Here is a 27,385-nt window from a genome sequence, read left to right as displayed (position 1 = left end):
TACTCTGAAGTGTCCGAGCTTGGAATTCATGGATAATTTGTGGGAGTGGGAGTGACTACGAAAGAATATTTGAATATATGGCAATGCTGTTTTGTGAATTGAGCGCGAAATCCACGGCCATTGTTTTTTCTTCGCCGCCTGCTCTGAGTTGTTCGTATTAAAAAAACCAAGTAAGGGATCAAGCAAAGAAAGAAAGAAAGAAAGCGTGAGAGGTCTAAATCACCATCACACAGTACGGGAAATTATAAGACAGAAATATGGAATTTCAGTCCCCACGTCACTCAGCTCGTCGCACTGTAAAAAATTCTTCGAAGTTAAAAAGTGAATATCCTCACTCTATTCAACTGTATTCCGTACCACCCAGTGAAACCATCGGATTGCAGGAGCTTGAAGACTGGGCTGTGGAACGTCTGAAAGGTATACTAGCCCGTCAAACTTTCTCTTGCAATAAAATAATTTTTCATCATCTCTATATTAGTTCTTAGGGCCATTGAGCGAGTCAATTTGAGTAAAAATGCCAAGTTCTCTGATGAATGGAAGACAGCATTGAAAAATGATTTGCAGAAACAAAATTTAAACAGCTGCTATCAACTTAGCTCAAGCATCAAAGACGATAAAATGGATGAAATCATTTACAAAGCAAGGCAGAAAGACCATATATCTCACTTTTTGCTAAGGCTTGCATATTGCAGAACTGAAGAGTCCAGGAGATGGTTCATCTCTCAAGAAACTGATCTATTCAGATTTAGATTTTCAATGGAAAATTCTGATGATATTAGGAATTTCATGAAAGAAAACAAAATGAATTTTCAACCAGTATGTTTTCAAATCATAATTTGTGTTGAGTATAATGTTCTATAAGCAATTTTTTGATAGATCCCAGAGGAAGAAAAAAAGAAGATTCTAACTAAGCTTATTCATGCAATGCCTTTTAATGCCAGCAAGATTGACATGGTTGAATACTACAAGGTTCCATTCACAGACGCTTTAGACTTAGTTCGCCATCGTAAAGTATACTTGCAAGCTGGATATGCTTACGTCCCGAATGATGAACTGGTTTCAATAATCACCGCCATGTTCCGCACCCATTTATCACTAGCAATGGCGGTAATTAAAGATAAATCAAACATTTCTCTGAATTTACAGTTATTTGAATTTTCCTTTTTGTGAAAGCTTACAATCCGCTCGCTACCAGAGCTTGAAGATGATCATCGGATCCGTCGCCTTCTGAATGACTTTGATAAACGATACACTGGGCAGGACTTTAACGCGATGCAGAATAAATCTTCTGGGGCTGCTATAACACCTGACATGTTAGATGGGGTAAGAAGAAACTTTAATTGCATTTTCAATTGAAACCGTTTAGCACGCAAATTTTTTCGTTTTCAGTTGTCCAAACAGTCTTACCCGCTTTGCATGCGCCATTTACACGAAACCTTACGTTCTACTCATCATTTGAAACACGGCGGTCGCATCCAGTACGGTCTTTTTATAAAAGGAATCGGACTTAGTTTGGAACATTCATTGAAATTTTGGAGAGAAGAATTTTCCAAAAACATGGATATTGACAAGGTTGGAAAAAAAGATTATTGCTAGTGTGTTTAATTTTCATCAGATTTGACTCCCCTTTTTTTGTTATTGTCGTTTTAGTTTGAAAAACAATACGCGTACACTATCCGCCATAATTACGGCAAGGAAGGAAAGAGAGTTAACTATTCACCTCACAGTTGTATCAAAATTATTAACGCCAGCGTAGGACCGGGCGAGAATCACGGCTGTCCATTTAAACACTTCGATCCTGCGTTGCTGCGGCAAAAAATGGCAACCAATCGTGTTCCCCAGCCAGGTATTCATTATTAGTGTATTTCTGCGATCACACAATTTAAATGTTTTATTGAATTTCAGCCATTCAAGAAATAATTGATCTAGTGACACGCCACCACTACCAAATTGCTTGCCAGCGATACTTTGAAGCGACGCACAACACGGAAGTGGACACCGGTATTCAACACCCTAACCAGTACTTTATCGAAAGTCAGAAAATTCTCAACGGCGAGGTGAAGGAAAAACCTAAAGGAGCCCACAAGGTACAAACTATTCGCGCAACTCTTCCTGCCAAAGCAGAGAAACCAGACATAACTAACGAGAATGAGATTCTGAGCGAGTCTGTTTTAGCAGCCATCGATATGGACGATGATTTCACCTAATTTAGTTTAAATTATTAAATCAAATTAGGTGAAGTTGTTGTGAGTCGATAATTTGTACCTATAACAAAATCTAATTTTGAAAACTGAATTAGACTAACTGATTGATCTTCCCTAAATTCCCTAAACTTAACAAACTTTGGAGTTTTATGTTGAGACTAGTGAACAAAAAGTTAAAATTTTCTGTATAGGGCATCTTAAACAGTCACTTTTTTTAGCAATTTATAATTTATGTTTTCTTCCTAATTGCTGAAACTTTTAAAAATAGAGTCCGTAAACTAGCACTTTCATCTTAGACCATTTTAGGGAATTAAAAGGGAAGAAATAGAATTGGTCAGTGCGCAACGTGTTCTTTAGTACCGTCAAATCCCTGTTTAAGTTAGCAACATAAAATGTTTTGGCGTGATTGGCACTTGTGTATTTTATTCTTCGGTATGCATGCTGTACAAAATTCACAGTCACTGAGTGATTAAGTTTACATTTCAGTGGCTTCGATTTTAAGTACATGGAAGCTGCGTGATAAAAAAATTCAAAAAAAAAAGTCTATGATGAACGAATCCCTGTTTTAAAATAATTTTTCTCGCCATTTTGGGAGATTAAAATCTAGAATAGTACTTGATTGTGTTGGAGGGGGAAAGACGAAGAAAAAAAACATTGCTCTAAATCAACAATACAAACTTTGTGTCTTTTGGTAAAATTTCGATTGAATTATAAGAACTCCTCGAGCTCATTGTTTCAGGACAAAACCATTTATGAAAAAGGATGACTGAAGAGGAGGGAAAGACAACCATTTTTTTATATGTAGATTGCATGGCAATCATCGTACCAACACAAGGTTTTATAACACATGATCGGAGTAACAATAATGTACACGTAATAGTTCACCGCCTATAGTGCTAGACCATAAATACGGAAATTTTTCGGTTGTCATCTCTTATTTGATCGCCATGGTGACTGTTTGTAACGTTAGTCCTCTGCCATGGCTGTTGATGGAGCTACTTCCAACAGGAGTTGCAGAAATGTTGTAATGTAACCTTATTTACAGTGATAGACATGAAAACATTTTAAACTTTTTTTTTCTTTTCTTAGGAATTGGATGTTTGTTGACTTACTCATTCCGGGCAGAACTTTCTTGTAATAGACGAAAGGTACGTAAAGTAAGAACCCAGCCAAGATGAACAAAGTGGCGTATAAATACTCGATTTTCGGATTGTCCACAATTGGCCCGATGACCAGGTAAACGGAAATGATTAGCACGATAACCGGAATGATAATCGGTACCTATAAATTTCATTATTTTGCTGATTGTCATATACATTGAATTGTATGTTAGGTTTCTTGGTACCTTGTAAGGCCTCGGGGCGTCTTTTTTGGTGAACCTCATGACGATAAGTGCAAGCATAGCGGCTCCGTAGAAAATCCATGCCGTGAAACTGAAAAAATCAATCAAACTGGCGATATCGCCAGGGATGATCATCATAAGTGCCACGGCGCTCTACGTTTGGTTAAGGTGCAAATTCATCTGTTAATCAAGTTCCATATTGCATAAATGAACAATTTTTACATTGAAAAGAAGTGCTGGAGAGGGAGTCAATCGTCGGATGTGGACGTAGGAAAGAACGTCAACCAAATGTCCTTCACGACTCGCCACGTAGCACAACCTGTTTCATCCAATTATGTTAGTACATCGTTCAGTCGCTTCCCTCACTCGTCAGATCGCTCTACTCGGCGTTAAGCAAGGAAATTTCAACTGAAAAGGAACGCTAAAAAAAGGAATAAATTCCATCTACCTTCCACCAACGAAGAGCGTTCCATTGGCACTGCCGAAACAACTGATGCACACGGCTAGCGGCATCAGCCAAGCTAAAGCCCCCAGCGCCCGAGTGCCGAAAGTCTGGTATCCAAATCACCACCACCCCACCAGAAATTGTTTACAAGAGAGAAACAAAAATAGAGGATGAAGACTAGAACAAGAAAGACATTGAAGAAACGGACAAAAACACTACAGGATTTCATAACACAGGGACTGTGACGTTTGCAACCAGACCCTCCCTACTGCATGCAGCAAAGCGTTGGAGTGATAGCAATTGAAGCGAATTATAATGCAAGCAGTTTTTGATCGATGAAAAGAACTGATATGAGAAATCAACCTTCCGGCCGTGAAGAGACTTCCGTTGCCCGCGCCAAATGTTGACAATACAACACCTAAGGGCATCAAAAACGCCATGGGACCCAACAGTCGATTGCCCCAATCCTAAATGGGTAAAAACAAATCACACACGAAACACCCGTGCAGTTAAACGTAATGAGAAGCCATGCTTGACGATAAATTAAAAACTAGAAAATATGAATCTCTACATGTGCTGTTGGGAGTGCACAAAGTCATCTTTGGAACATTCATGCAGCAGCTAAGCGTTGTTGTGAAAGAAAGCTTTATCAGCTTTTATTTTCTCAAAAGCGCTTTCATGCCTTTCAACAAAATCATCGTGGTTGCAATATTGCTTATATTACCACAGCGACGGCTTCGGATTCCATCATTTCAGTCGGAGACAAGACGGCCAGGTAAGCCACGTTGACCAAGACATAGCACGCAGTAGTGAGCGGGATTCCTATCATGATGGATCGCGGAAGATTCCTGTTAATAATTCGATCGTGAACGTTAATCATCAATTTAAAAAGGTATTGACAGGTGTCTTACACAAAAGGATTCTTGAGTTCTTCAGTAACGTAGTTCAGGTTGTTCCTGTGTTCCGTGCAAATCACACGTTAGTAATAACTTGCCATGATGATGAAAGCGAAGCTTACCATCCGTCATACGCCCAGAGGCCACTGTAGAAAGCAGTAGCAATGTCACCGAAAGAAGTGGTAGAACCTTCAAATCCTTGGCTCAGGTACTGAGTATTGCCTAATTGTTTGTTTGTTTTTGTTTTGTTCAATTTAATGGGGTTCATATAACTAACTTAACCACGTAAATAATTTAGCAGGTCTCACCAATGCCGATCATGTAAAGACCACCGGCAATGATGATAGCGATCGCCACCAACTTGGCCGCCGTAAAGATATTCTGTACTTTGGTAGCCAGCTTAACACTGAAACAGTTGATAAAAGTTATCAGGCCTAGACGACGGTCCACCGAGAAGAAGACGGTAAACAAAAAATAGAAGAGTAGAGTAGGAATTATTTTGGAAAAAAATAATGACTGTCATTTGTTTCCTAGTTTTCAAACGTTCTGAACATAAAATGATGGGGCATGTTAAGCAAAAACATGCGGCAGATGGATAGCATTCAACAAAGTAGTAGACCTATAGTACATGCGGGCAAACTAGGTCAAACTACTTACAAATGCAGAGTGCGGCAGCCAAACGAGTCAAAGTGTATCGGTTATCATCTGGCCAGCAAAAATTCAACGTATCCATCAGCGGAGCGATAGAGTATTCAGCAAAGGCTAAGGCAATGATGGCCATGGACGACGTCCTGAGCAGGATCACCGAAACCCAGGCGTAGAGGAAAGCCATGACGGGACCCCAAAAGCGGTGACGAGGTGAGTCAAACGCTTCTTTAAAGTAAACTAATGAAACACTACACTAGTTAGTTGCACTTATAGACTGTTGTTGCGTCTATTTTGAATTCAAGTCATGCTTACTATATTCGCCACCGCTTTTCGGGATGAGGGTACCCAATTCGGCGTAGCATAGGGCTCCTTCCAATATCAAAAGTTACATGCCATTATGAAAAACAAACCAAATGCAAACGACAATGAAACGACAAAACTCATGCACGAATCTCCGATCATGACTTTTGACCGTAGACAAACACGCAATATCAGGATATTTGTCACGACATTCGATCGGAAGCTAAACGTGGGCCTATTTCATGCAATCAATCAGATCATGCGCATGCCAACAGAATAGCATGATTGTAAGTGAACTGTACCGATTATGGCGACGCAGAGGATCTGAATGATGTGGATGGGCGGTTCGCATTCGCTGACGAAGGCCTCAACTGTGTATTTAGCAAAGGCTAAACAAATAATGGCCAACTGAGAGGGTTTTAATACCAAAGTACAAACCCAGCTGAATATGAAGGCCGGCAGCGAGCCGAACGCATGGCGATAATACTGTAATTTATAGACGGATTTAGACTATTTGTTTCTTGTTTTTCTTTTTTTTTGTATCTAATGTTTGATGTCAATGGGGAGAGGACCAAAAAGGACATGGGGATTTGAAAAAAAGAATTTTAATTCGTTACGGCGTATTCAGCTCCTGATTCTGTGATCATCGTGCCCAATTCAGCGTAGGAAAGCGCCCCTGTATGAACAAGGATTCCAACAGCGAGAGGTTAAATCTTTGAGGACATTGAGTTCGTCAACGACCTTATCTCAATCATTATCCGGTTTAAATAACGTACACCCTAACCTAAGCAATAAAAGGCGACAAATTCCGAAACAAATTCGTAGTTGAGCCGTACAACTAGTTCAAGTGAGATTAAAAGAAAAGCCTTTTACGAGCGTTCGTACGTCCTGACTTTGCGCACTGAACGTTGTTAAGGTAGTGTAAATATTGACAACATTTTCATCCCAAGTTTTTACAGCTACTATAACCTACTGCGTCCATTTGCGTATTATTCAAATAGCAACAACGGAATGTAAAAGCAAGTTACCGAGGGTAGAGAGCAGACCGCAAGCAGCCCAGATGACCAGGAAGAGACCAGGCGACTTGGTTTTCACCTGCCGGAAATTCAAATTCAATTATTTTAAGTGCCATGTAATTTTCAAGCCTCATTTTGACGTACCAGAAGGGTCGACGGCGAGACGAAAATACCCGAGCCAATCATGGTGCCAACGATTAAAGCCACCCCACTGACGAGTCCCACCTGTCGCAAGCGAATTATTGAAACAGTTAGCCGTTTGCAACGTTGTCAAGGGCGCAATGTTTTGACAGCTGAATTAACTTTGATTGATCGTAAGCTCGTGTCATAGCGTGAAAGATTGTCTACGCCAGACGATTTCAAGTTTAGAAAAACAAAACGAAAGCTGGGCTAACGTCGTCAATGAACGTGGCCCGATTCCAGCGTAAGAAAACAAGAAAAAAACGTCCTTGCGCACTTGCCCTACTCTCATAACATCAATCACCGAGTTTTTGCACATTGTGCCAAAAAAATTCAGCAATGTCTTGTTTATGTGAGAGGTAGATGTTGTTGGCGTTTGTGGCGACTCCTATGAGCCATACTTCTAGATTCCTCTACTGATTCCATTCCCTTTCAAGGGCAGCTGAGAGAAGCGACGGCAAAACTTTAGCCGAACCCAAATTTAGACGGCACGTTCGTTATCGTTCCCTCCCCCCTTCGTTGGCTACTATCACGTACCACGCAAGAATACCTTTGGAGGGTGAATGGCAGACGTTCTGACCGCATTCTCCCGTTTGGCGCGTAGTTTAAAAAAGGTTTCTTTTTTCGAGAGGGATGAATCAATGTTTTGATCAACATTGCTCGCCTCTTTTTCCGTAAAAACGACACATTGAGCAAACAAGTTATCCGTGAAAGTGAGAGCCCTTTTTTAAATGTCGTATCAAGTTGAAAAATGGGACTGTTAGCCGGCAACTGACCGTGCAATCAAAAAAGCTTTACCCGTCTCTCGAGGTGAAGAGCGTCATTCGGCGTTGACACGTTCCGCTCCAAGCCGTCATTCCTCGGATTGGAGCTGGTTGCGTCATCGCTATTGCTTCGGCTTCGGCTACCGTCGTCTCCGTTGGAAGTCGGTGTTGTTGTCCCACTGTCACTAACCCCCGTATCTTTGAAGAGACTATGATGAGGCTGTTCAGCACCTCCTGTTAATGAAAAGAAAGAAAGCAAAAAGTTATCATAGCTTTTCATGATCAACAAGGCTATTAGTCTTTAGTAGAAATGGTTATTGCGCAGACGGCGGGCAATCTCTCTGCGCCAGCCAAGAACCTAAAACAGTTCAGACATTCCCAGGAAAAAAAAAAGGGAAGCACTCTTCTTGCCTTCTTTCGTTGACAGATGATGGATCACTTTTAATATCCAGTATCTGTCGCCTAGAGTGTAGTGGGATCAATTTAAATATCGCGATTCCAATATTTTCGCTAGGTAAACACTATACTCGTGACTTGAACATCAGATATATTGCTTTAATAGTCTTTGATAATCCGCAGTTTTCCATCGCCCACACTGACAATGAAACGGATTAAAAGGTGGTGGGTGGACAAAGAGGATTCTCAAACTCGTCAAAGTCAAGAAAAGGATCGAAATTATAGGGCACAGTCTGACTGTATTTTTCCTCTATAGGGTACTATGTCTGTACATATTGATTTCGGCGCCGTAGACTCTACTAGGTTTTCTTGCTCGTTTAGACGCATGCGCTCCCTCTCTGTTCGGTCGTATACCTTTTTCGTGACGAATTCGTCATGTTTGATGACAGCCCTTTGAATTTTTTTTTTTAGCTTCTACTTTCTCTGCGCTGCCTGTCACAATCACTCGAGAAAAGTTACAAGAAAAAAGCGAGGGATCCCGGAAAGAAAGGTAGCAGAAAGACACACAGCTCTAGAGAGGGTGTGTGTAAGTCTATTGATAGGCCAAGCGAAGGGTACAGCGCCCGCGTCATGGGTAAGGGTCCTATGCCAATGTCGTTAACGGATGCGCGTTTCTATATTTCTATCTAAAGAGCGGAACGGTTTTGTTGTGATGCACATTTTCGCTCATTTTTTATGGCGGACGTGACACAACCTGCGATTTAAGCGCACTCGGCGTGAGAAGCGCTAGCCATCACGCGGTCCAGTGTTGTGCCAAATGGCCCGCCAGAGCGGACCAGTGGTCGGATCGCACGCTGCAAAAATCGCAAACTCTATTGGCTGTGTGCTTTGTTTGGCAAGGCGCTTGCCAAATCTTGTTATTCCTACACACTAGCTTCTAGGAGAAGAGTTCGGCGGGTCCCGTCTATATCCGCAGAGGGGCAAAAAAAATCAATTACGGAATATGCTCTTAATCCCCGTGCTCTTAATTCCTCGGGACCCCATTCGACCGGCAAGTTACCAACGCAGTAACCTATCGGTTGAATTCGTGCTGAAGGTCGATAGTCAAATTCACGACAATCTTAATGCTGATTTTACACACAGCTCTTTAAATTGTGCGGAACGTGACTTGCGCAGTTGAATTACGATTCGAAATCTTCGGCGACAGCCGCGCGTGGGCAAACGGATTTCCGTGGGTATAAAAAATTGCGATAAAAACGCACAGAAAAGGGCAAGGTAAAGAAACTTACCAATTGGTAGAGCGGTAACATGTTGAACCATTCTTTCCTGGAACAACGCCGAAGACTGAATGACGACATGCTCACCGCCAGTTTCACTGCTGGTACACGGCCGATAGTGCGCGCGCCCATCCGGCGACGCTCTACTACGCCGGCGCCGGATGAAATGTGTGTATGCGTGCGTGTGTGTATGTGAGTAAATTTAGCACACATCTTACCCCTGCCAGCTCGGCGCATGTGATTTTTTAAGATTTTTTTAAATTTTCCTTTTCATTTCTTATTTTCATTCTCACTTAGTCAGGGATAGTGTATCGCTGGATATAAAAACACCTACGGTCCATCCCATTCGATCTCTTTCGCTGCCAATCCGTTTAATCGATTCGAAAGCAGTGACAAACTATGTGATCTGGCTACCATCCAGACTACAAACCTCATCGATCGATTTTTTATTGTTTTTATTTGGCAACATTTCCTTCATTTTTTTTTTCCTCACTGTTTACTCTCACGGTAAAACTTAACAGGAGCGGGAATGCAAACAGCTGAAAAACTAGAAGGAGAACGGGATAAAATATTCATATTTTCGCATGCGCTAAAAAGAGCTAGAAATGTGAGTTAAAAACATCCCCTAGACGTTTGTATTTTGGAACGCGAAAGTAATTGACTTTGGGAAATTTTGTAGATTTAGTCGTTGAGGGTCATTTTCTTCTTAGCATATGTCCCGCGGTCATGCCATCCAGTCACTGACCTCCACTTTTTAACTGGCCCTCCTCCGGCCAAATAAAGAGCTTTGTTTTCATCAAAGCAACAGTGAAGCAAATCGGTTTTTCCTGACCACACCGTACGCTAAAATGTCGTTTTGGCACAACGGGGGACACAGAAGAAGAGACTTCAAACTGTGTTTTCCAGCAAACCAATCTTTCATGACCAATGCAAAAACCATTGAATTTTTGCCACATGGAAAGTTACCCTGCCAATGGCCAATGACGAACAGTTAGCCAAGCAAATGGACAGTTGCCCACTTACGGGGAAGCGACGAGTAAATTAACACCTGTCAACGTACGTCATCTAACTATTCCTGCCATTACAAAGCAACAACTCTCTTATAAACAAAAGTTTCACTTTCAAATCAAATCGCTAAAATGGCAAATCGTTCTCTTTTTTTTTTATCCTTACCTTTCCTTTTGTGAAGGTCGACTTCGTCATTTGTGTGAAAACCAGGGTTGTCCATTTCAAAACAGGATGCGACCACAAAGCACCTGCACAGTTATGAAAATCTAAAAAGGATTAATGCTGTTCGTACAGAGCGTTTGACACAACCAACTGTTCCGGACGATAGACGTCAGCTAACTGACTTCAAGTTCGGGCTGCGAGTCCTGTTACACTTGCCTTTTTTTACCGTCCCACTTCGGTAGGTGGGGAAAAACACCATTACACCACAACAATGTTTTAAACAAGGAAATTAGTGTTCGTCGGTTAACTAGATGCTTTATCGGACGGGAAACGATGAAAATTGGGCAAGTTTTTTCGTTCGCTGTACGAATATTAAAAGGCTAAGGAAGAAGACACTCGTGAACTGCGTACAAAGACGGGATTTTAATTACCCCCTAGAAAACGTCATACACATACCTTATGTTACTAACATAAACGAGATTCATTAATTTTTGTTGCAGGCAAATTGTTGATCGTTTTGTCTCTATCCTAGTCGTTATAAACTTGCTTTTACGCTTTGGAATATTGCAATGTTGTTGAAATTCTATAAGCGCTGAAGGCTACCTATGTAACCAGTACCGTCCTGCGTATAACGGTGCAGTATTTTTCACGATCGTTTCTTTCGCAGTAGTTACACAAATGGCTCTCTAAGCCATCGCAACATCGACCATGGGTGATTTTGAAACGAACTATTCAAGGTATCTATCCAACTTCCAGGAAGATTTTGTACGCATTGGCCAGCCGTATTCCTGAAACTTCATCAGAAGTTGCCAATTTTACATTTTACAGGGAAATATTATATTTTGTCGAATTTGAAAACTATAGATAAATTAAAAAAAAAAAAAATAAAAAAGTGGTATAACGAGATTTGTTTATGCCAGCTTATCCAAAAATACATTGCTGTATGGGTCGTCGATCTCACTAACGCCTTTAAGAAAGTATTTCGCCTATGAAGCACTCAATGGATTATGAAAATAACGAAAAAATAAGTCACTAATATCCTAAAATGAAATTAATAATTGTCTCTATAACCTTAGCATGACTCATTGTAATGACTCTGTCAGTAGTCTCAGTAGTATGTCTACTGTGTACTTTTACTGTACTAGCTCTGGACTGCTCTGGATCTGGTTGTCTGAAATAAGTGACAGGCTCTGTAATTCTACATATGGCAACAAAGCCTTTGTTGTGGAAGTTACGAACTCCTGAAACAGTAACGTCTGGGACGAAAGCCCTAGCTTATAGTCCGTAACCACAATGAGCCTTAGGTGTTTGTTCGTGGTTTCTATAACGGAATCAAAGCTCCTTTTCTACAGGTATATGGATTTTTGGAAATGAATGTCAGAACTGTATGTTTGTAGAGTTCACGATTCCGATGGGAGGTCATTCTTCTCTCGTTAGACTAAAAAAAATCTCTGCTATCAGCCGTCGTTTCCTTGTAATGTGTCATTTTGTTTTATAACAGAATATTCCCCACTGTCGAAAAACGTTGGAAAAATGAACACCCAAACTTCGCCAACCTATGCCTTCCCAATGACCAAGAATTATTGGATCCATTATTAAACGAACTTGGAATCCTGAATCCCAACCTCTTTCAGGTTACCAGGGATTCTTGTCAGAAAAAGCTTCAGGCACCTCTTTTTTGGATTCCATTTGGTTTTAACTGTCAAATCTTTTGGCCAGTTATAGTTGTTGAGTGCCTCCAAAATCGCTTATTATGCGGTGTTCCATACTTGGATCAAAATCTGCAACCAACTGGAAATCAACAATCAGTGTGTGTTGCGAGGTACTACAAAGATTTTCTCGTTTTTTTGTAAGGTAATTTTCCTATTATTTTATACAGGTCATGTGATGTTGTAATAGTTTTGGAATTGCTTTCCAAGCTTGCTCATCTTACTCAGCTGCCACCAAGTAAAATGGCTGACCAGCTCAATGGAACCGTCCAGCGATGGCTTCCTTTCGGGAGGGCCAGTGGTCACCAACAGCTAGAGCTACGAAGCCTGGTCCCGGCCTCACAAAGAACGATGTGGCTAAGATCGAAGCCAAAAATTGAACTATATATAAAGGAAGAGGTTCGAATGATAGCGTCAAATCTCTCATTTAAAGCAGACGCGTACGGAACTATTTATCTGACGGTAGATCCAGATGCCGAGTGCAGTCATAACATCAAACTAGAATTGGGCTTTAGCAAGCTACCTGGAATACCATCCGTGCTCTTTCATCCAAGTGCTCTCGCACAGTGGGAAAAGGCTGTTTGTCACATAAACATCCAGCAGCTTCAGGAGAAAACCTTTCCTCTCTGCCATTATAGCTTTCCCCTAGAAATGCCACCTATTCAACCTTTGCTGAAAATCCGAATAGGAGAGCTAGGTAAAGTTTCTATTTTCGTTCAACTACATCTTGGTGCCACCATGAGGAATACGCTGAATCGGCTGGAGGTCCGTTTACCCGTACCAACCGGTAATCGTATTGCTCGAATCCTATCGGCTACCAGTCTTGGCTTAGTATCATTGATCAAAGATGGTACTCAGCTTTTATGGAATCTTGGTGCTTCTGCCTCATCGTCGTCCAATCCAAAGTTGAAGGACGATTTGACTTTAAATGTCGACGTCGTTATGGAGAAACTCGAAGCGTCGCTTGTGAATACCTATGCTCTTGTGAGAAATATTTTATGGACATTTAAATTCGTTTCGTTGTTCATCCAGTATTGTATTATTTTTGCCAAGATATTGTTCACGTCAGCAGTCTCCGTCTCCGGAGCACATCTATCTTTGCTACAACCAACGGAATTCAAATTAGTATCAAGTACGTAGCCTGTCCTATCTCGTGTTTTCCGTATCAGTTTTTGCTGTTGAGAACTGCTCGAAATTAGCTTTGTCATGATTTTTTCCGCGTGTCGTAAAAAATCAGAACTTTAGGAATCAATCACTTTTGTAAATCACGCAAATTTCTTCTTTCGTTTCAGCATCAGATCTAAAGAGCTCCACCTACCGCATATGGAATCAAGACGCCGAAGAAATCGTTTAAAATTTTTGATCAGTTCATCTTGAAACCCATTCTCCTTCCCATGCATGGTAATCTCCTTTACAGTTAGTCAGTAATAATAATAGTAACAGCTTTATTAATATTATTCTTTGCATTTTAAATTACTGTGGAAAAATGTTGTGTACCAACATCAAAAGTCGTTTTAAGGATAAGGTTCTTCCTTAGAAAATGACACTCATCATGGTGTTGCTCATCAAATTTCATCTAGCTTAGTCTACCTACTCGATGGATTTCTTGATTATTTTGTTTCACAGCTATGAATTAACTTTTGAGAAACTTGTTTACCATATCCATTTGTTTTGGCAACTACAACAATAATAAAGTGAGAGTCATTTATTATAGTTATGACCACAGAGCAAAACATTCAAAGATATGCTCTGCTTCAGCAAGTGAGTCGGTGATTGTTTTTTGATCTAACCAAAATCATTATAACGAACAAAACAGGTATCAATTGAAAATTTACTGGAATCTGTTCATTCCTGTTCCAATTCTTAGATATGGCTTCCAATATGAAATTATATATTCGAGAAATAAATGAGCAAGCAAGAAGTGCAATAATTGCTTAAACACTTGTGTCCAAGCGGGGCCTTTTCTTAGCTGAGGCTCCCTCTTCCATTTCATTGGCACTTTCCCGTTTCTTGTTCTAAAGTATAAAAAAACATCAAGGTTTAATAGATTAGATCACCCTTTTATGGTTTACAACAATTCAAAACTTGGTATACTTTTCTTTCCCATTGCTGATGAAGGTATCTCAGCAAAATATTTGTTTTTTCAGTTACAATAACTGTAAGAAAAATATTATTTCACATGGAATAACAAATGGCACTGTAAATATACATTTGTATACTCTGTTCTGAAGGATATTCTTTGGTCGGTAGGTAAACGGATGGCCGCTTGACAGAGACTTTTGATGAAGCATCGCTGTGGAATCGTGTGAAGTTATTCTCATTGTAACAGGGTAATCCTTTCAAAAAATCTGCCGTCGCAGTCTGTCATAAAAAATCTTATTATTGGTGCACTTAATAAAAGAGATTCGCAACACCTCACCATTTTCATTAACAAGTGCTATTATTTAATTAAATTGCAGAAGAGGGTCGTTTTAGACGAATTGCCTTGACATCCATGTAACAGGAAACTGAACCAACGAGCAGAAATTTCTTTACCATGGCCTATCCTAAAACACACGGCCTGGCATCATACTATCATTCAGTATACCAGGAGTGGTAACGGGAGTACAGTACCCAGTTCACGGGGAAGCTTGAGCTACGTATGCTAAGCTCCATAGATGGCGTTGCGGCTGTTCTATCCCAAATCGCCAGTATGTTCAGGTATTTGGCATGTTTAGGAGCGCCAGTTTATTAACGACATATCATTTCATAGAGTACTCTGGCGGGCCAAAACTCTCCAATATATTAATTTTTAGAACTACCAAGTGATGTCTAGCGATAAGAATTTTGTTAAATGTCGGTAATTTTACAAAACATTTTATAGAACATTTTCAAATATAACACCCTTAAAGGTTACTTCATCCTAATATTATCTACCTTCTTTCCATAAGGCCTGGCAACTCAGCATCCGATCTTGTTCTACAGCTGATGTCGCTGAGCAAAAACAAATCAGTTGATTGTTTGTCATCAGTGTTATGCTTATAGAAATTTCTTGTTCTGCCAGAAGCATCATGTTTACGTTTTTACCAATAAATTAAGCTAATAGTTTTTTCGCATGTCCAAAGGGTAAAACATCAAAATTTGGCCGTCATTGAGACGTATTTTTCAAATATAACGATAGATCCCCGATTAACAATGAAGATCTTCCCTACATATCTCTCGCAGTGTGACCACAGCCTATTTAATATTTTTAAAAGTGAAGCCACGGTTTATTTTCATTGGCCCTTTTGCAAGAACATTTGTACATTTTGTAATTTCAACAAATATAAAAGATCTGAAAATAAATTGGGGCAACATTTTGAAAATAAAATGGAAAATAGTCTTCTTAGAGAGACTCAAACAATATTTGGCCTAACGGGAGTGAATAAGATAAAATCAATTTATTTTGGTGGAGGAACACCTAGTTTAGCCCCTCCAACAACTATCTCTAGATTGATACAATGTGTGAAGCAATTGGCTAATACTGATGAAAAGATTGAAATAACCATTGAGTGCAATCCTTCATCTTTGAATATGACACAAAAACTGGAAGAATACTTCAAGTTTGGAGTCAATCGTGTCTCAGTTGGTTTACAGGTTTGCTTTGCTTGTGAAAATTCACACAATTTGCCTACTGTAAAGCAAAATTAAAATTGACAGAGTCTGGATGACAAAAAATTAAAAATTCTTGGACGTGATCACTCTGCAAATGATGGCTTAATGCTGTTAAAGCAAGCTACAGAAATATTTGGATCTGACAGTGTATCTGTTGATCTTCTGTTTCGGAAACCTGGTGATACTATTAAATCATGGGAAAATGAGCTAATTCAAATGCTTGAGCACAAACCACATCATGTTTCCTTGTATGAATTGACCCCTGAAAAAGGAACGCGGTTATTTAGAGAAGTAAGTAATACTCAGTATCACTGAAATAATTCTTCTACTCCTAACATTGATTTACGTTTTCCAGCTTAAATCAGGAGAATTAACAATACCAAACGAAAATGACACAGCTTCCATGTATCTGCTTGCAGTGAAACTATTAAAGGAATCTAGCTTGGAACGGTACGAAATTAGTAACTTCGCCAAGGCAGGTTCTAGAGCTCAGTCATTGCATAACATGTCGTATTGGCATGGAACTCAATACCTAGGGATTGGTCCTGGTGCGCATTCAAGAATATTTCCATTAGACGCGGATTTGCGTGAATCACGCATTCAGACGTTGGATCCCCAATCCTGGCAAGATTTAGTGGAACGAGACGGACATGCAACACGCCTGTGCAAACAGCAAAACCGATTAGAAGTTTTGTCTGAATTACTAGTCACGTCGCTGAGAACTACTAAAGGAACACAGCCAAATAGGTGAAATTAATCAGGAAAAATAACTAACATCATTAGAGATTCTAACAAAAATATGCTTTCTGCTAGATGGAATTTATTTCAACCACAGTATTCCATGAAAGATGTTTTCGGGGCAGCTGAACCCTTAAAATTTTTCTACCTCAATGGCTACCTTAGGTGGGGAATGAACGGTAGCTTTCAAGCCACGGATAGAGGCCTTAATGTAGTTGATGCAATTTTACCTACTGTATTAAACGTCTTAGGCGAATACCATACGAGAAATAAATTCAGCCCATGAGGTTTCGTACCACGTTTTGATGACTGTTTTTTTATGATTTAGGTTCAAAACTAAATAAACTAGATATTCGTGATTAGCATCTGCATCGAATTCATATGTTTTAAGCTAAATCTGAAATTTGCCCAAAAATGAAAAAGTGAGAAGGCCATAGCCTTCTCACTTTTGCCAAAATCCGAAAAATCGAAATCTCTTGGAATGCGATGAAAATCACACAGTATAACCGGAATTTAACGCTGATTCAGAAAAATCCGTTTGTTTTCTGGTCAAGTTATAATTTATCTTTAAAATGAAAAAGTCGGGCTTATATATTTTAGCGAGCTTATTTTTTAAACCCAAATTCACCGTTTTTTACGTTTTATAAAAAAACTATTAGTCCTACGAAAAAACTACCCGTATATTCGTGATTCCCGTTCCATTCTGCATCGAAATCATGTATTTTAAGCTAAATCTGAAATTTGTCCAAAAATGAAAAAGTGGGAAGGCTATAGCCTTCTCACTTTTACCAAAATCGGCCAAAATGGACACCTCTTGGAATTCGATAAAAACCACTCAGCATAATCAAAAAACGTTGACTCGATTATGTTAGTGGTTATTCGTAAACCAGCCATTTTCAAAATATACTAAAAAAATGTGCAATGTCGGGCTTAATTTTGCCGCTCACACAATTTTCCTTGTTTTTTATGTTTATTTCAAAAAATACAATGCCAATTGCAAAATAAACGAGATATTCGTGATTGGCGTTCAATTCGGCATCGAATTCATGTGGTTTTAGGCACATCTGAAATTTGGCCAAAAATGAAAAAGTGGGAAGGCTATAGCCTTCTCATTTTTGTCAAAATCGGCCAAAATGGACACCTCTTGGAATTCGATAAAAACCACACAGCATAGTCAAAATTGAACGCTGATTTCAATTATGTTAGTGGTTTTCTCGCTAAATCAGCCATTTTCAAAATAAACTAAAAAAAATTGCAATGTCGGGCTTATTTTTGCCACTCGGCCGACACAATTTTCCTTGTTTTTTATGTTTATTTCAAAAAAAAAATGCCAATTGCAAAATAAACGAGATATTCGTGATTGGCATTCAATTCTGCATCGAATTCATGTGTTTTTAGGCACATCTGAAATTTGGCCAAAAATGAAAAAGTGGGAAGGCTATAGCCTTCTCACTTTTGTCAAAATCGGCCAAAATGGACATCTCTTGGAATTCGATAAAAACCACATGGAATAATCAAAATTAAACTTATAGTCGAAATTGAATGCTAATTACGACAAAATTTTCATTTTTTTCATTAATTCAATTGTTTTCGAAACACACCGAGTTTTCGGTGCTTATGATATGTAATGTATATGTGTATGTGATAGCGCTAGCGCGAAGCACTGAGTGTATTTAAAAAACGATTGACTTAATGAAAAAAATAAAAATTTTCCCGTAATCAGCCTTCAATTTTGACTATATTCTCTGAATTTCAACCAATTACAATGAGTTTCAGTTTTTGCAGTGCCAAATTTTAAGCCCGACAAAATATGCCCGGCCTTGTGTTTTTGACGTTTTATTAAAAAACTACAAGGCCAATCGAAAAATAAGCTAGATATTCGTAATTGGCATTCAATTCTGCACAGAATACATGTGTTTTAAGCTAAATCTGAAATTTGGCCAAAAATGAAAAAGTGGGAAGGCTATAGCCTTCTCACTTTTGTCAAAATCGGCCAAAATGGACACCTCTTGGAATTCGATAAAAACCACACAGCATAATCAAAATTGAACGTTGAGCTCGATTATGTTAGTGGTTTTCTCGCTAAACCAGCCATTTTCAAAATATACTAAAAAAATGTGCAATGTCGGGCTTAATTTTGCCGCTCGGCCGACACAATTTTCCTTGTTTTTTATGTTTATTTAAAAAAATACAATGCCAATTGCAAAATAAACGAGATATTCGTGATTGGCGTTCAATTCTGCATCGAATTCATGTGGTTTTAGGCACATCTGAAATTTGGCCAAAAATGAAAAAGTGGGAAGGCTATAGCCTTCTCACTTTTGTCAAAATCGGCCAAAATGGACACCTCTTGGAATTCGATAAAAACCACACAGCTTAGTCAAAATTGAACGTTGAGTTCGATTATGTTAGTGGATTTCTCGCTAAACCAACCATTTTCAAAATAAACTAAAAAAATGTGCAATGTCGGGCTTAATTTTGCCGCTCGGTCGACACAATTTTCCTTGTTTTTTATGTTTATTTCAAAAAATACAATGCCAATTGCAAAATAAACGAGATATTCGTGATTGGCAGGCTTGCCGTAAGCGCGCTCACAAAATGTGCGAATTTCCCCTCTCGCTTACATTTTTAAGCGGCCGAGCCGCTTAATGGCATTTGAGCGTGATTACCGCCACGCTTGAAAAAAATGTGCGATCAGTACCCGCTCAAAACGTGAAATTACCACGGAAAATAGCGCCACCTAACGGTCGATACCATAACTATTTATAAATTATTGCAGCCGACGCTTTCAAAAACTGCAAGTCATGCACAAGCAAGTATCGTTCCCTAGGCAACCGCCGTATATATAGCAGACAGCAGACGGCAGAAGACAAAATGTGCGATAGGGCAGATTTTGAGCGCCGCACCACTCAAACACAATTGAGCGTGTTTGGTGATCCGCTCATTGCTTGTTAAGAGGTGCGGCGCACCAGCTTAAAATTTTAAGCGAAACGGCAAGCCTGGTGATTGGCATTTAATTCTGCATCGAATTCATGTTTTTTTAGGCACATCTGAAATTTGGCCAAAAATGAAAAAGTGGGAAGGCTATAGCCTTCTCACTTTTGTCAAAACCGGCCAAAATGGACATCTCATGGAATTCGATAAAAACCACATGGAATAATCAAAATTAAACGCTGAGTTCGATTATGTTAGTGGTTTTCTCGCTAAACCAGCCGTTTTCAAAATAGGTAAAAAAAATGCGAAAAGTCGGGCTTTTTTTCGTCGCACGGCCAACAAAAAATAAGCCCGACTTTTTTGTTTTTTATTTTTAATTAAAAAACTACAAGGCCAATTTAAAACTAAACTAGATATTCGTGATTAGCATTCAACTCTGCATCGAATTCATATGTTTCAAGCTAAATCTGAAATTTGCCCAAAAATGAAAAAGTGAGAAGGCTATAGCCTTCTCACTTTTGTCAAAATCGGCCAAAATGGACATCTCTTGGAATTCGATAAAAACCACAATGGCATAATCAAAATTAAACGCTGAGTTCGATTATGTTAGTGGTTTTCTCGCTAAACAAGTCGTTTTCAAAATAAACTAACAAAATGCGCTGTTTTGGCAAGTTGCAAGGCCCCGAATCAAAGAATTTACCTGCGCGCCAGTACGTTCCAGCGCCAGTATGACATAACGGTTCTTTACCAAACCATAAGATCTACGTGACAAAAAAATTCATTTTCGTGATCCTTGTAAAATTGTGAATCTAAATCATATATAGTTATCGAGATTTACTGATATTTAAAAAAAAAAAAGAAAAGTCGGGCTTATTTTGTCGGGCTTAACATTTTTATGGTACTATTATATATTTTATATTACTCAAGAATCATAAATTCTATGTAAATACAAAGTTCATTTTCATGAATATGGTTAAATTTTGAATCTAAACCATGTATAGTTATCCCTATTTATTGATTATTTAAGTAAAACTAGTCCTAGTGGCTTATTCAAATCCTACCTTCGATTGTTAATGTTGGCCGCTAGATGTCAACACTAATTATCTATTTATCTGCGTAATGAACGGTCAGCCATTGAACAAGAGTTGTCTTTAAAAAAGTCGGGCAAACGGCGTTCCGTATAGGAGGAAGCCATTGAATAGCCGTTTGAGAATGAAGAGGCCCTTGATGGATGGATAGAGCATGGAATAGCTAGCGTCAGCGACTGGTACAACAACGTGACACTGACGGCACGCAGGCTTTCCTAAGTCACATTGATCGAAATCAACGTATGTTTAAGCCTTCCAAGAGTAAAACCCATCCACGTGATGTAAGAACATTTGCAATTGTTCACGTGACGATCGATTAAAGTCACGCTCCTGTCCAACATTTTCCACGTTTATTATTGAAAAATGTCTTTTCCTTCCTTGAAAAACATAATTCCATTTGCGCCATAGACACAGACTGTATTGGTATACGTTTCTTGTTATTGCCTCCACTACATCGATAGCTGACACTGACGGTGGGAGGGGGTGGGCGCATAATCAAAGAAAAATCTAACACAATTCAGAATGGTTGGGGAAAGATCCGACATTAAAAACAAAAAAAACTTGCTTGTTTCCTTCTTTGCTGTTCTTACACTTTGTATTGAAGATGCTCGCTTCGGTCAATAGAAAACTGAATGGCTGAGTCCGAAACAGATCCAATGCAAAAGGAAGATGAAGAGACAGCAAATACTATTTCTTCAGAAGAAAGAGACGTTCTTCTTTTGTTGAAGGAAAATAACTAGGATTTTATATTAATAATTATCATAAAACTTAAAATTTTGAAAGCAAGAATAATCCCAATCGCTATATGTTACGGGTAATCAAACCATTGTGGAACATCTAAAATAGACGATAAGATAATTTTAGAAAGCAAAACAAATAATACACTTACACCCCCTACAGTAATGCGCATCTTCTCTTCAGTTGAAAAATACGAATTTTGAGTTGAATGAGAGAAATGTTCGATTGATGTTTAGGAAGAATTGAATTGTTTTTATTTTTTGTCTTTTTTTCTTACTTTTTCAAAGGGGAAATTGGCGAGTCGAAATCTTTTTGCCCAGTCGTTTGATACTTTTGGTAGTGTGGAGGAATGTCTGAACAAAACGATTTCGACCTTTATTTATCTTGCTTAGTTGGTCCATTTCTCTACGAACTCTTCCTTTGTAAACGGTTATTCTTGGCTTTGAAATTTTCTGTTGTAACGTCTTTTAGTATTTGGTCCGGCATTTCATTTCAGAAAATTAGAAGAAAAGAAGGCGCGCGTGAGAGGGGGTTTCCAAACAAGACATAACAAACACGACACTCAGGAAAAACCCATAAAATTTAGGAAAAGAAGTTCTTTGTGTTTTTTTTTTTAAGTAAAAAAAAAAATTAAATTAAAAAAAAAAGAGTTCTGGACTAACTGACGCTTTTGGTATTTAAGGAGAAAATTTTTTTAGACGGTGAAATGCGAGCGATGACTGGATCGCCTTCAAAAAACAAAAGAAAAGCGGATTTGGTGGGTCAGGAAGGACTTGAAATTAAACGAAAATGTAAGCCAAAAAGAAAAAAAAATACAAGATTTGGTCAGTTTCTCTTCTGATTCTTGCTTCTGTTTTATGTTTTCTCACGCGTGATTATTACATCACCGAGGTGACGTCAAGCAAATCGGCCAAGAAATCAGCAGAATCCCCGTATGCGTCGGAAACGTCACCGTCGGATGAAGTAGAGACGGCGTCCGAAGTCGATGGATCCTCCGTGTCGATCGAAGAAGAGCAGACCGACGAAGGCATAAGGAGATGGGTGCCGCCGTTGTTGTTGTTGCCGCTGGCGTACATCTCCATAGCGCAAGAGATCTTGGGCAAAAGGTCCGCAGCCGGGACGGGCGATGGAGAGCCCATAACAAAGTGAGACTCGGTGTAAGGAGCCCGATCCTTCAGGTAGAGCCATGTGTGCGGCTGAACCACGGGGTAAACCTTTGGCACGGGGAAGCCATTGAAGCAACCGGCCGCAGCCAAAGTGTACGCCCCCATGTCCTCAAAAATCAGCCAGTCGCCGACGTCCATCAACGGCAACTGGGCGTTGGCGGCGATGCGATCAAGTCCGTCGCAAGTCGGGCCCCAGATGGAGCAGCTAAAATCAGGACCCGGACGGGGTTCCAGCAGCAGTGGAGTCACCACTGCGTGATCATAAAGCATGCAGTTGAAACTGCCGTAGACACCGTCGTTGATGTAGTAGAAATACGACGTGTTGGCCGGTGTTTGGGGCCCATCAGATTCTTCGTCGTCGGTGGTCAGTTGACGACGGCCGTGGATGCGGGTGGCCAAAGTGAAGGCCGACGCAACGTAGTAACGGCCTGGTTCGGCGATGATGTCAACGCCGCATCCCTCGGGGAAATGACGCTCTAGCGCCGAGTTGACGATGGCCGCAATAGCGTTGATGGAAGAGCCGCGATTGCCCGGATAGCCACCGCCCAAATCCAGTACGGACATGTTGATACCGTATTCACGGGCAGCCAGATCGAACAGCTGCCGGCCGATGACAATGCAACGCTCAAAGACTTCGGGTTCGTCGCAACCAGATCCAACGTGGAAACTGATGCCGACCAAATCGACGCCCAGTTTAGCCGCTAGAGCGATGAGACGGGGCGCATCCTTGGGGAAGGCGCCGAATTTGATGCCGAGCGGACATTGGACACGCTTGGCGTCGCAACGGATGCGGAGAACCATCTTGGCCGTTGGGTGGTGTTCTTTGACCTTGTAGAGCTCGCTCTCATTGTCGAACGTCATGGCTCGAACATCGACCGAAGCCGCATAGCGAATATGCGACACTTGCTTGGCCGGGTTGGCGAAAATGATGCGGTCCGTCTCCACACCCAATTCCAGCACCTTGGCAATCTCGCTCTACATACAGAATAAAAATAAAGAAGATTCATTAGCAAACCCCAATTATTAAATGAATACAAAGGAATTGTTTCAATGCTTGTGTTTCATTTTTTTTTTTGTTTTGAAAAGAACGTCGATGGATGACGGGAGCACGACGTCTTACCTCGAACTACTTGACATAACGACTGTGAAGAAGTTTTCGAGTGTGTTACAACCGCAACAATCACACAGGTGGTGGTAGACAGAACAAACGGCAAATGGATACCGGGACCCGCAAGTTTAGCAACGCAGTTGGAACACGCGGGCGGTGTGGATCGATTGGGGGAGGAAGGGGCATTACTGTTTTTTTCCAGCAAGTCTTGGCGACTGTCGTCGTTGATCGTCGTCATCAGGACCTCCAATTTGGCCCAGTCAGTAATGCCCTCATCAGCGAGAACCATCCCCGGTCATTTGAGGAGAGGTGTTGGTCCCCCTAACCTCCAATCTATCCCCAGCAAGAGGATGGTGTTACGTCAGAATCCGGCGCTCCGGTAAGACCAGATCAGGTCACCTATTGTACTATATTCTTAACTCGGGGCTCTACTTTGTGGGAGGGCGGATCTCGTTTTTGTTTTCGACGCAAGTCAACCAGACAAAGCAACACGTTACTACCTTGGAGGCGCAGTCAAATGAAGCTCCCAGCGATGATAGAGTCTCCAGGACGGTCCGGTTATCGTTGCATTTGACCGCTGTTAAAGTGTAGAAGAGTTTTAGTATTTAAGAAATAACCATTAGAGTAATTCAATTACCGTAGAAAGGAGCGACGCGAGGCATTTTCAGCTTCCACTCTTTGTGCTTGCGGATGATATCGCCAATGTCCATGACATAGAAAGCTTCCTCTTGGACGCCAGAGTGGGCGACGTCACGGATAACATCCCAGTTCTCTTTACCGGGCTCCAAGACGTGAATCTTGGGAATGGCATCGGCTTGGTCGGCCGATGCGTCGACCATTGACAACATTTCGGGTTTCATTTTTTCTTTTTCTGTTGCAAGTTTTCTTTGTTGAATATTTGTGATGAACGAGATGTTGTTGAATGGACGATTGGGCAGAGAGAAACTCGACTAATTTCCTCTGCTCTTGTTTAAATAAGATTATATTAAAAAACCAAAGAGGCCGAGATCGAATCGACTGTTCCGAACGAAAATCTTTTCAGGATATGCCGTTTCCGTGCAATCTGCAGCAACACAATTATTATCGTTAATAAAGAAATAAACCGTATCTTAAATGAAAAAGAAATGCGTACTGTAGTCTTGAGAATTGGGCAACTATAATCAGTTAGTGCCCTAAGGTGGATATCAGGTTTCTGAAGTGTCCGGACCGGGCCACGGAGGTTCCCGATTCAATTCTTCTCTCCAGTTGGTTCGGGTCCAATGATATGAGACCCTAACACGCCCCGAGTTGCAACCCTAGATTTGAAAACAAAAATAAATGCAAGTTTTAGTTATCGGTGCGTTCTCAATTTGATAATGACAGACATGCAAATTCAATAGCGCTGTGCAAGGGGGAAATGTTCGTCTGCACATCAATCGCCATTTCGTCTGCTCATTTAACAGATTATGTTATGGTGGTGGGCAAAAGAAAAACTAATAGAACTTTGGCCGGGTATAACTGTTCTAGTAGCTCCCATCTAAATCTGGACTTGTCTTTTTACAGACAAACAGTTGGCATGTGAAAAATAAAAAAAAACCACTGGGAGACGAGGGAGATAAAAGAAAACGACTTGGCATGGTTTCAAAGTTCAACGTTCAATGTGAGAAGCTTCGTTTCGAAACCCACGTTCACATGCGATCAGCTTAGTTGGTAACGAAAGCAGTTTGACTCACGAGATTAAAAGCAAGTAAAAAATTTCGATATCATATTTCAGAATGGCTTTTTTTTATTTCGTCTGAGAGCCAACAATGCAAAACCAAGCAAATATTGTTTTCTCGACCTGCCTGAAAAAAAGATACAGGCACATTGACTGGTTCGAGCCAGTTTGAGCCAGTTTGGTTACTTGGGCCCGCCATACTGACTTTGCTATGGCGGATTGACTTGACGCCCACTTCTAACATGGCTATAGCAGATTCTCAAACAAAATGAAGCAAACATTTTTGGAGAGCAACATCAACGATACAACTTAAAACTACATACAAAATGATTAACGTTAAACTGTTTTTCAAGTTATTTACCTTGTTAGGTGCGCACCCGTTGGGCTTAACTCTTTGCGGCGGAATTCTCAAAACGTTGAATTGGACAAAATCTCAAGAGGAGAATTAACCCCCAGTTTGGAGACGTTTCGACGGGTTGGCGACGGAGAAAACTTTGGTGGGATCGTACTGACGCTGTTACCAATGGCCGACTAAAAGAAACACTGAAGTGAGTTTTTTGGCAAAGGAGAGACTTGCGCGCGACAATGCGTAGCAACCAAAATCCAACCAAAGACTGACTGTTGAGCGCAAGCGCGCGCCCACTTGCCTTTTTATATCTTGACCCCTTCCTTCTGTTTGGGGCAGCGAGTCGTGGGTGGGACAGGGAGGCGGCAAAGGTGGTTTCTATTTCACCACCTTCTCTTATACAATGACGTGACATCTGGCGGTGAATTCTAATGCACGTGTGACTCGCATGACAACAATGTACGACGCGACAGTTTTAAAACAAACTGTTTTCCATTTTAAACTGTTAACTAGAATTAAAATAGACTACACAAATAAAGAATTAAATCATAAATTAAAGACGGAAATGAAAGTTTGGAATGGCAATGGCGTTGAAACGATTGATTAGTTTCTTCAAGTGCACTAGCTGTGGCTGTAGGCTGTTATTATTTAGTTGATTAAGGGGAAAACCGAGGGTCATTTCGTTCAGGCAATTATCTCGGCTGTGTAATTTTCCAACGTTGTTGTGCGTCTGCAGTAGGAAACAATTTCAGTCGATGACGAAATCCGAAATGTCGACATATAATCAGAAGGACGCAGAGCAAATTTCAGAACATGGTAGCAGACGCCTTTTGATTACCCAGGACATTGAGACCAACGAAGCGGAAATGACGCAAACTGATTATTGCTGACAACAATGTCTCACATTTTTCTTGGCTTTTCATTTTTTTTTATTAAACAAAAAAGAAATGTACCCGTCAGAGAACCTTTCAATGGAATGTATCAATATTGCGGCATTATCGAATCGAATTGCGGACCGGTGCGCACGCACCTTGAATGCGTCACGTGATCCTCTTATTGGGTGAAAAGGTAGCACGGAGCGTTCAAAATCCGCCATAGAAGGAAACCAACTTAATATCATCGGGGGAGGGCAACAGTCATTTACGTTTTGATTCAAGTTACATAAAGCATAAAAAAGTATTCGAATTTCAGGCTCGTTGGGTAGTCGGCTGGGGGTGTTCAGTTTGACCAGTCAAGTCGGGTTCGATTTGGTTGGAACTGGTTTGTACTGGGTCGGCTCGGATATTTTGTTCCAGCTGAGTATACTCGGGTAAAACCACCTCCAACAACAACAACACACAAGAGGAGAAACCAAAACAAGAGGCAGCAACTTCTTCAGTACCAGCTGATTGGTGTAGAAAAAGAAGGGAAGAAATCTAGACGGCCATCCATCCCTCCGGCATCTCTGTGCCTCTCTTCGGCTTCTTTTTTTAGTCCAAAGGTCAAATCGCTCCCCTACTACAATTCTTTTTTCACCCTCCATTTTGTCTTACTTTGACTGTCATTTTTCTTCATCTCCCCTTTTAAAGCAACACCCTCCGGAATCCATCCA

At 40.4% G+C, this 27,385-nt stretch overlaps 6 protein-coding genes across 14 annotated transcripts; 3 read left to right on the top strand and 3 right to left on the bottom strand.

The window, feature by feature from the left end:
* The first annotated feature begins 156 nt into the window (after positions 1 to 156).
* On the top strand, positions 157 to 2,276 carry LOC130699355 (DNA primase large subunit-like). The gene is made up of 7 exons (XM_057521701.2): positions 157 to 417; positions 479 to 816; positions 877 to 1,107; positions 1,174 to 1,323; positions 1,390 to 1,572; positions 1,651 to 1,846; positions 1,906 to 2,276. The coding sequence occupies exons 1-7, from the start codon at positions 258 to 260 to the stop codon at positions 2,205 to 2,207; spliced, it is 1,560 nt and encodes a 519-aa protein (XP_057377684.1). The 5' UTR covers positions 157 to 257; the 3' UTR covers positions 2,208 to 2,276.
* Positions 2,277 to 2,607: 331 nt separating this feature from the next.
* Positions 2,608 to 10,797, bottom strand: LOC130699348 (b(0,+)-type amino acid transporter 1-like). Of its 5 annotated transcripts, none has more exons than XM_057521691.1 (15): positions 10,642 to 10,797; positions 7,830 to 8,029; positions 6,996 to 7,076; positions 6,864 to 6,930; positions 5,848 to 5,904; positions 5,545 to 5,772; positions 5,196 to 5,321; positions 5,010 to 5,109; positions 4,903 to 4,947; positions 4,716 to 4,839; positions 4,355 to 4,458; positions 3,769 to 3,865; positions 3,550 to 3,699; positions 3,317 to 3,485; positions 2,608 to 3,238 (listed from the first exon to the last, which is right to left on the bottom strand). In XM_057521691.1, the coding sequence occupies exons 1-15, from the start codon at positions 10,694 to 10,696 to the stop codon at positions 3,171 to 3,173; spliced, it is 1,671 nt and encodes a 556-aa protein (XP_057377674.1). In that variant the 5' UTR covers positions 10,697 to 10,797; the 3' UTR covers positions 2,608 to 3,170. The 5 variants fall into 5 exon arrangements, with proteins under 5 accessions (XP_057377674.1, XP_057377673.1, XP_057377676.1 ...); XM_057521690.1 differs by lacking the exon at positions 4,355 to 4,458 and adding an exon at positions 3,995 to 4,098; XM_057521693.2 differs by lacking the exons at positions 4,355 to 4,458; positions 5,545 to 5,772; positions 5,848 to 5,904 and adding exons at positions 3,995 to 4,098; positions 6,138 to 6,321; positions 6,453 to 6,511 and having other exon boundaries at positions 10,642 to 10,796.
* Positions 10,798 to 11,830: 1,033 nt separating this feature from the next.
* On the top strand, positions 11,831 to 14,037 carry LOC130699362 (uncharacterized). Of its 5 annotated transcripts, XM_057521707.2 has the most exons (6): positions 11,831 to 11,990; positions 12,140 to 12,460; positions 12,518 to 13,331; positions 13,401 to 13,479; positions 13,640 to 13,748; positions 13,857 to 14,037. In XM_057521707.2, the coding sequence occupies exons 1-5, from the start codon at positions 11,932 to 11,934 to the stop codon at positions 13,699 to 13,701; spliced, it is 1,335 nt and encodes a 444-aa protein (XP_057377690.1). In that variant the 5' UTR covers positions 11,831 to 11,931; the 3' UTR covers positions 13,702 to 13,748; positions 13,857 to 14,037. The 5 variants fall into 5 exon arrangements, with proteins under 5 accessions (XP_057377690.1, XP_057377691.1, XP_057377689.1 ...); XM_057521708.2 differs by lacking the exon at positions 13,857 to 14,037 and having other exon boundaries at positions 12,140 to 12,448; positions 13,640 to 13,783; XM_057521706.2 differs by lacking the exon at positions 13,857 to 14,037 and having other exon boundaries at positions 13,640 to 13,782.
* LOC130699393 (DET1- and DDB1-associated protein 1-like) lies at positions 14,038 to 14,918 on the bottom strand. Its single transcript, XM_057521750.2, has 4 exons — positions 14,767 to 14,918; positions 14,567 to 14,708; positions 14,442 to 14,503; positions 14,038 to 14,362 (listed from the first exon to the last, which is right to left on the bottom strand). The coding sequence occupies exons 1-4, from the start codon at positions 14,773 to 14,775 to the stop codon at positions 14,282 to 14,284; spliced, it is 294 nt and encodes a 97-aa protein (XP_057377733.1). The 5' UTR covers positions 14,776 to 14,918; the 3' UTR covers positions 14,038 to 14,281.
* A 433-nt stretch (positions 14,919 to 15,351) lies between these two features.
* On the top strand, positions 15,352 to 17,011 carry LOC130699366 (radical S-adenosyl methionine domain-containing protein 1, mitochondrial-like). Its single transcript, XM_057521717.2, has 4 exons — positions 15,352 to 15,962; positions 16,026 to 16,271; positions 16,336 to 16,727; positions 16,794 to 17,011. Exons 1-4 carry the CDS (start codon positions 15,522 to 15,524, stop codon positions 17,002 to 17,004), a joined length of 1,290 nt encoding a protein of 429 aa, XP_057377700.1. The 5' UTR covers positions 15,352 to 15,521; the 3' UTR covers positions 17,005 to 17,011.
* Positions 17,012 to 21,313: 4,302 nt separating this feature from the next.
* Positions 21,314 to 24,612, bottom strand: LOC130699354 (ornithine decarboxylase-like). The gene is made up of 3 exons (XM_057521700.2): positions 24,390 to 24,612; positions 24,253 to 24,329; positions 21,314 to 23,619 (listed from the first exon to the last, which is right to left on the bottom strand). The coding sequence occupies exons 1-3, from the start codon at positions 24,610 to 24,612 to the stop codon at positions 22,357 to 22,359; spliced, it is 1,563 nt and encodes a 520-aa protein (XP_057377683.1). The 3' UTR covers positions 21,314 to 22,356.
* Positions 24,613 to 27,385: the final 2,773 nt, after the last annotated feature.

The sequence above is a fragment of the Daphnia carinata genome, chromosome 7 (assembly GCF_022539665.2).
Source record: "Daphnia carinata strain CSIRO-1 chromosome 7, CSIRO_AGI_Dcar_HiC_V3, whole genome shotgun sequence".
NCBI classification, from domain to species: Eukaryota; Metazoa; Arthropoda; class Branchiopoda; order Diplostraca; family Daphniidae; genus Daphnia; species Daphnia carinata.
The sequence above is the reverse complement of the archived record's forward strand: the minus strand, read 5'-3'. Positions and strand labels throughout refer to the sequence as shown.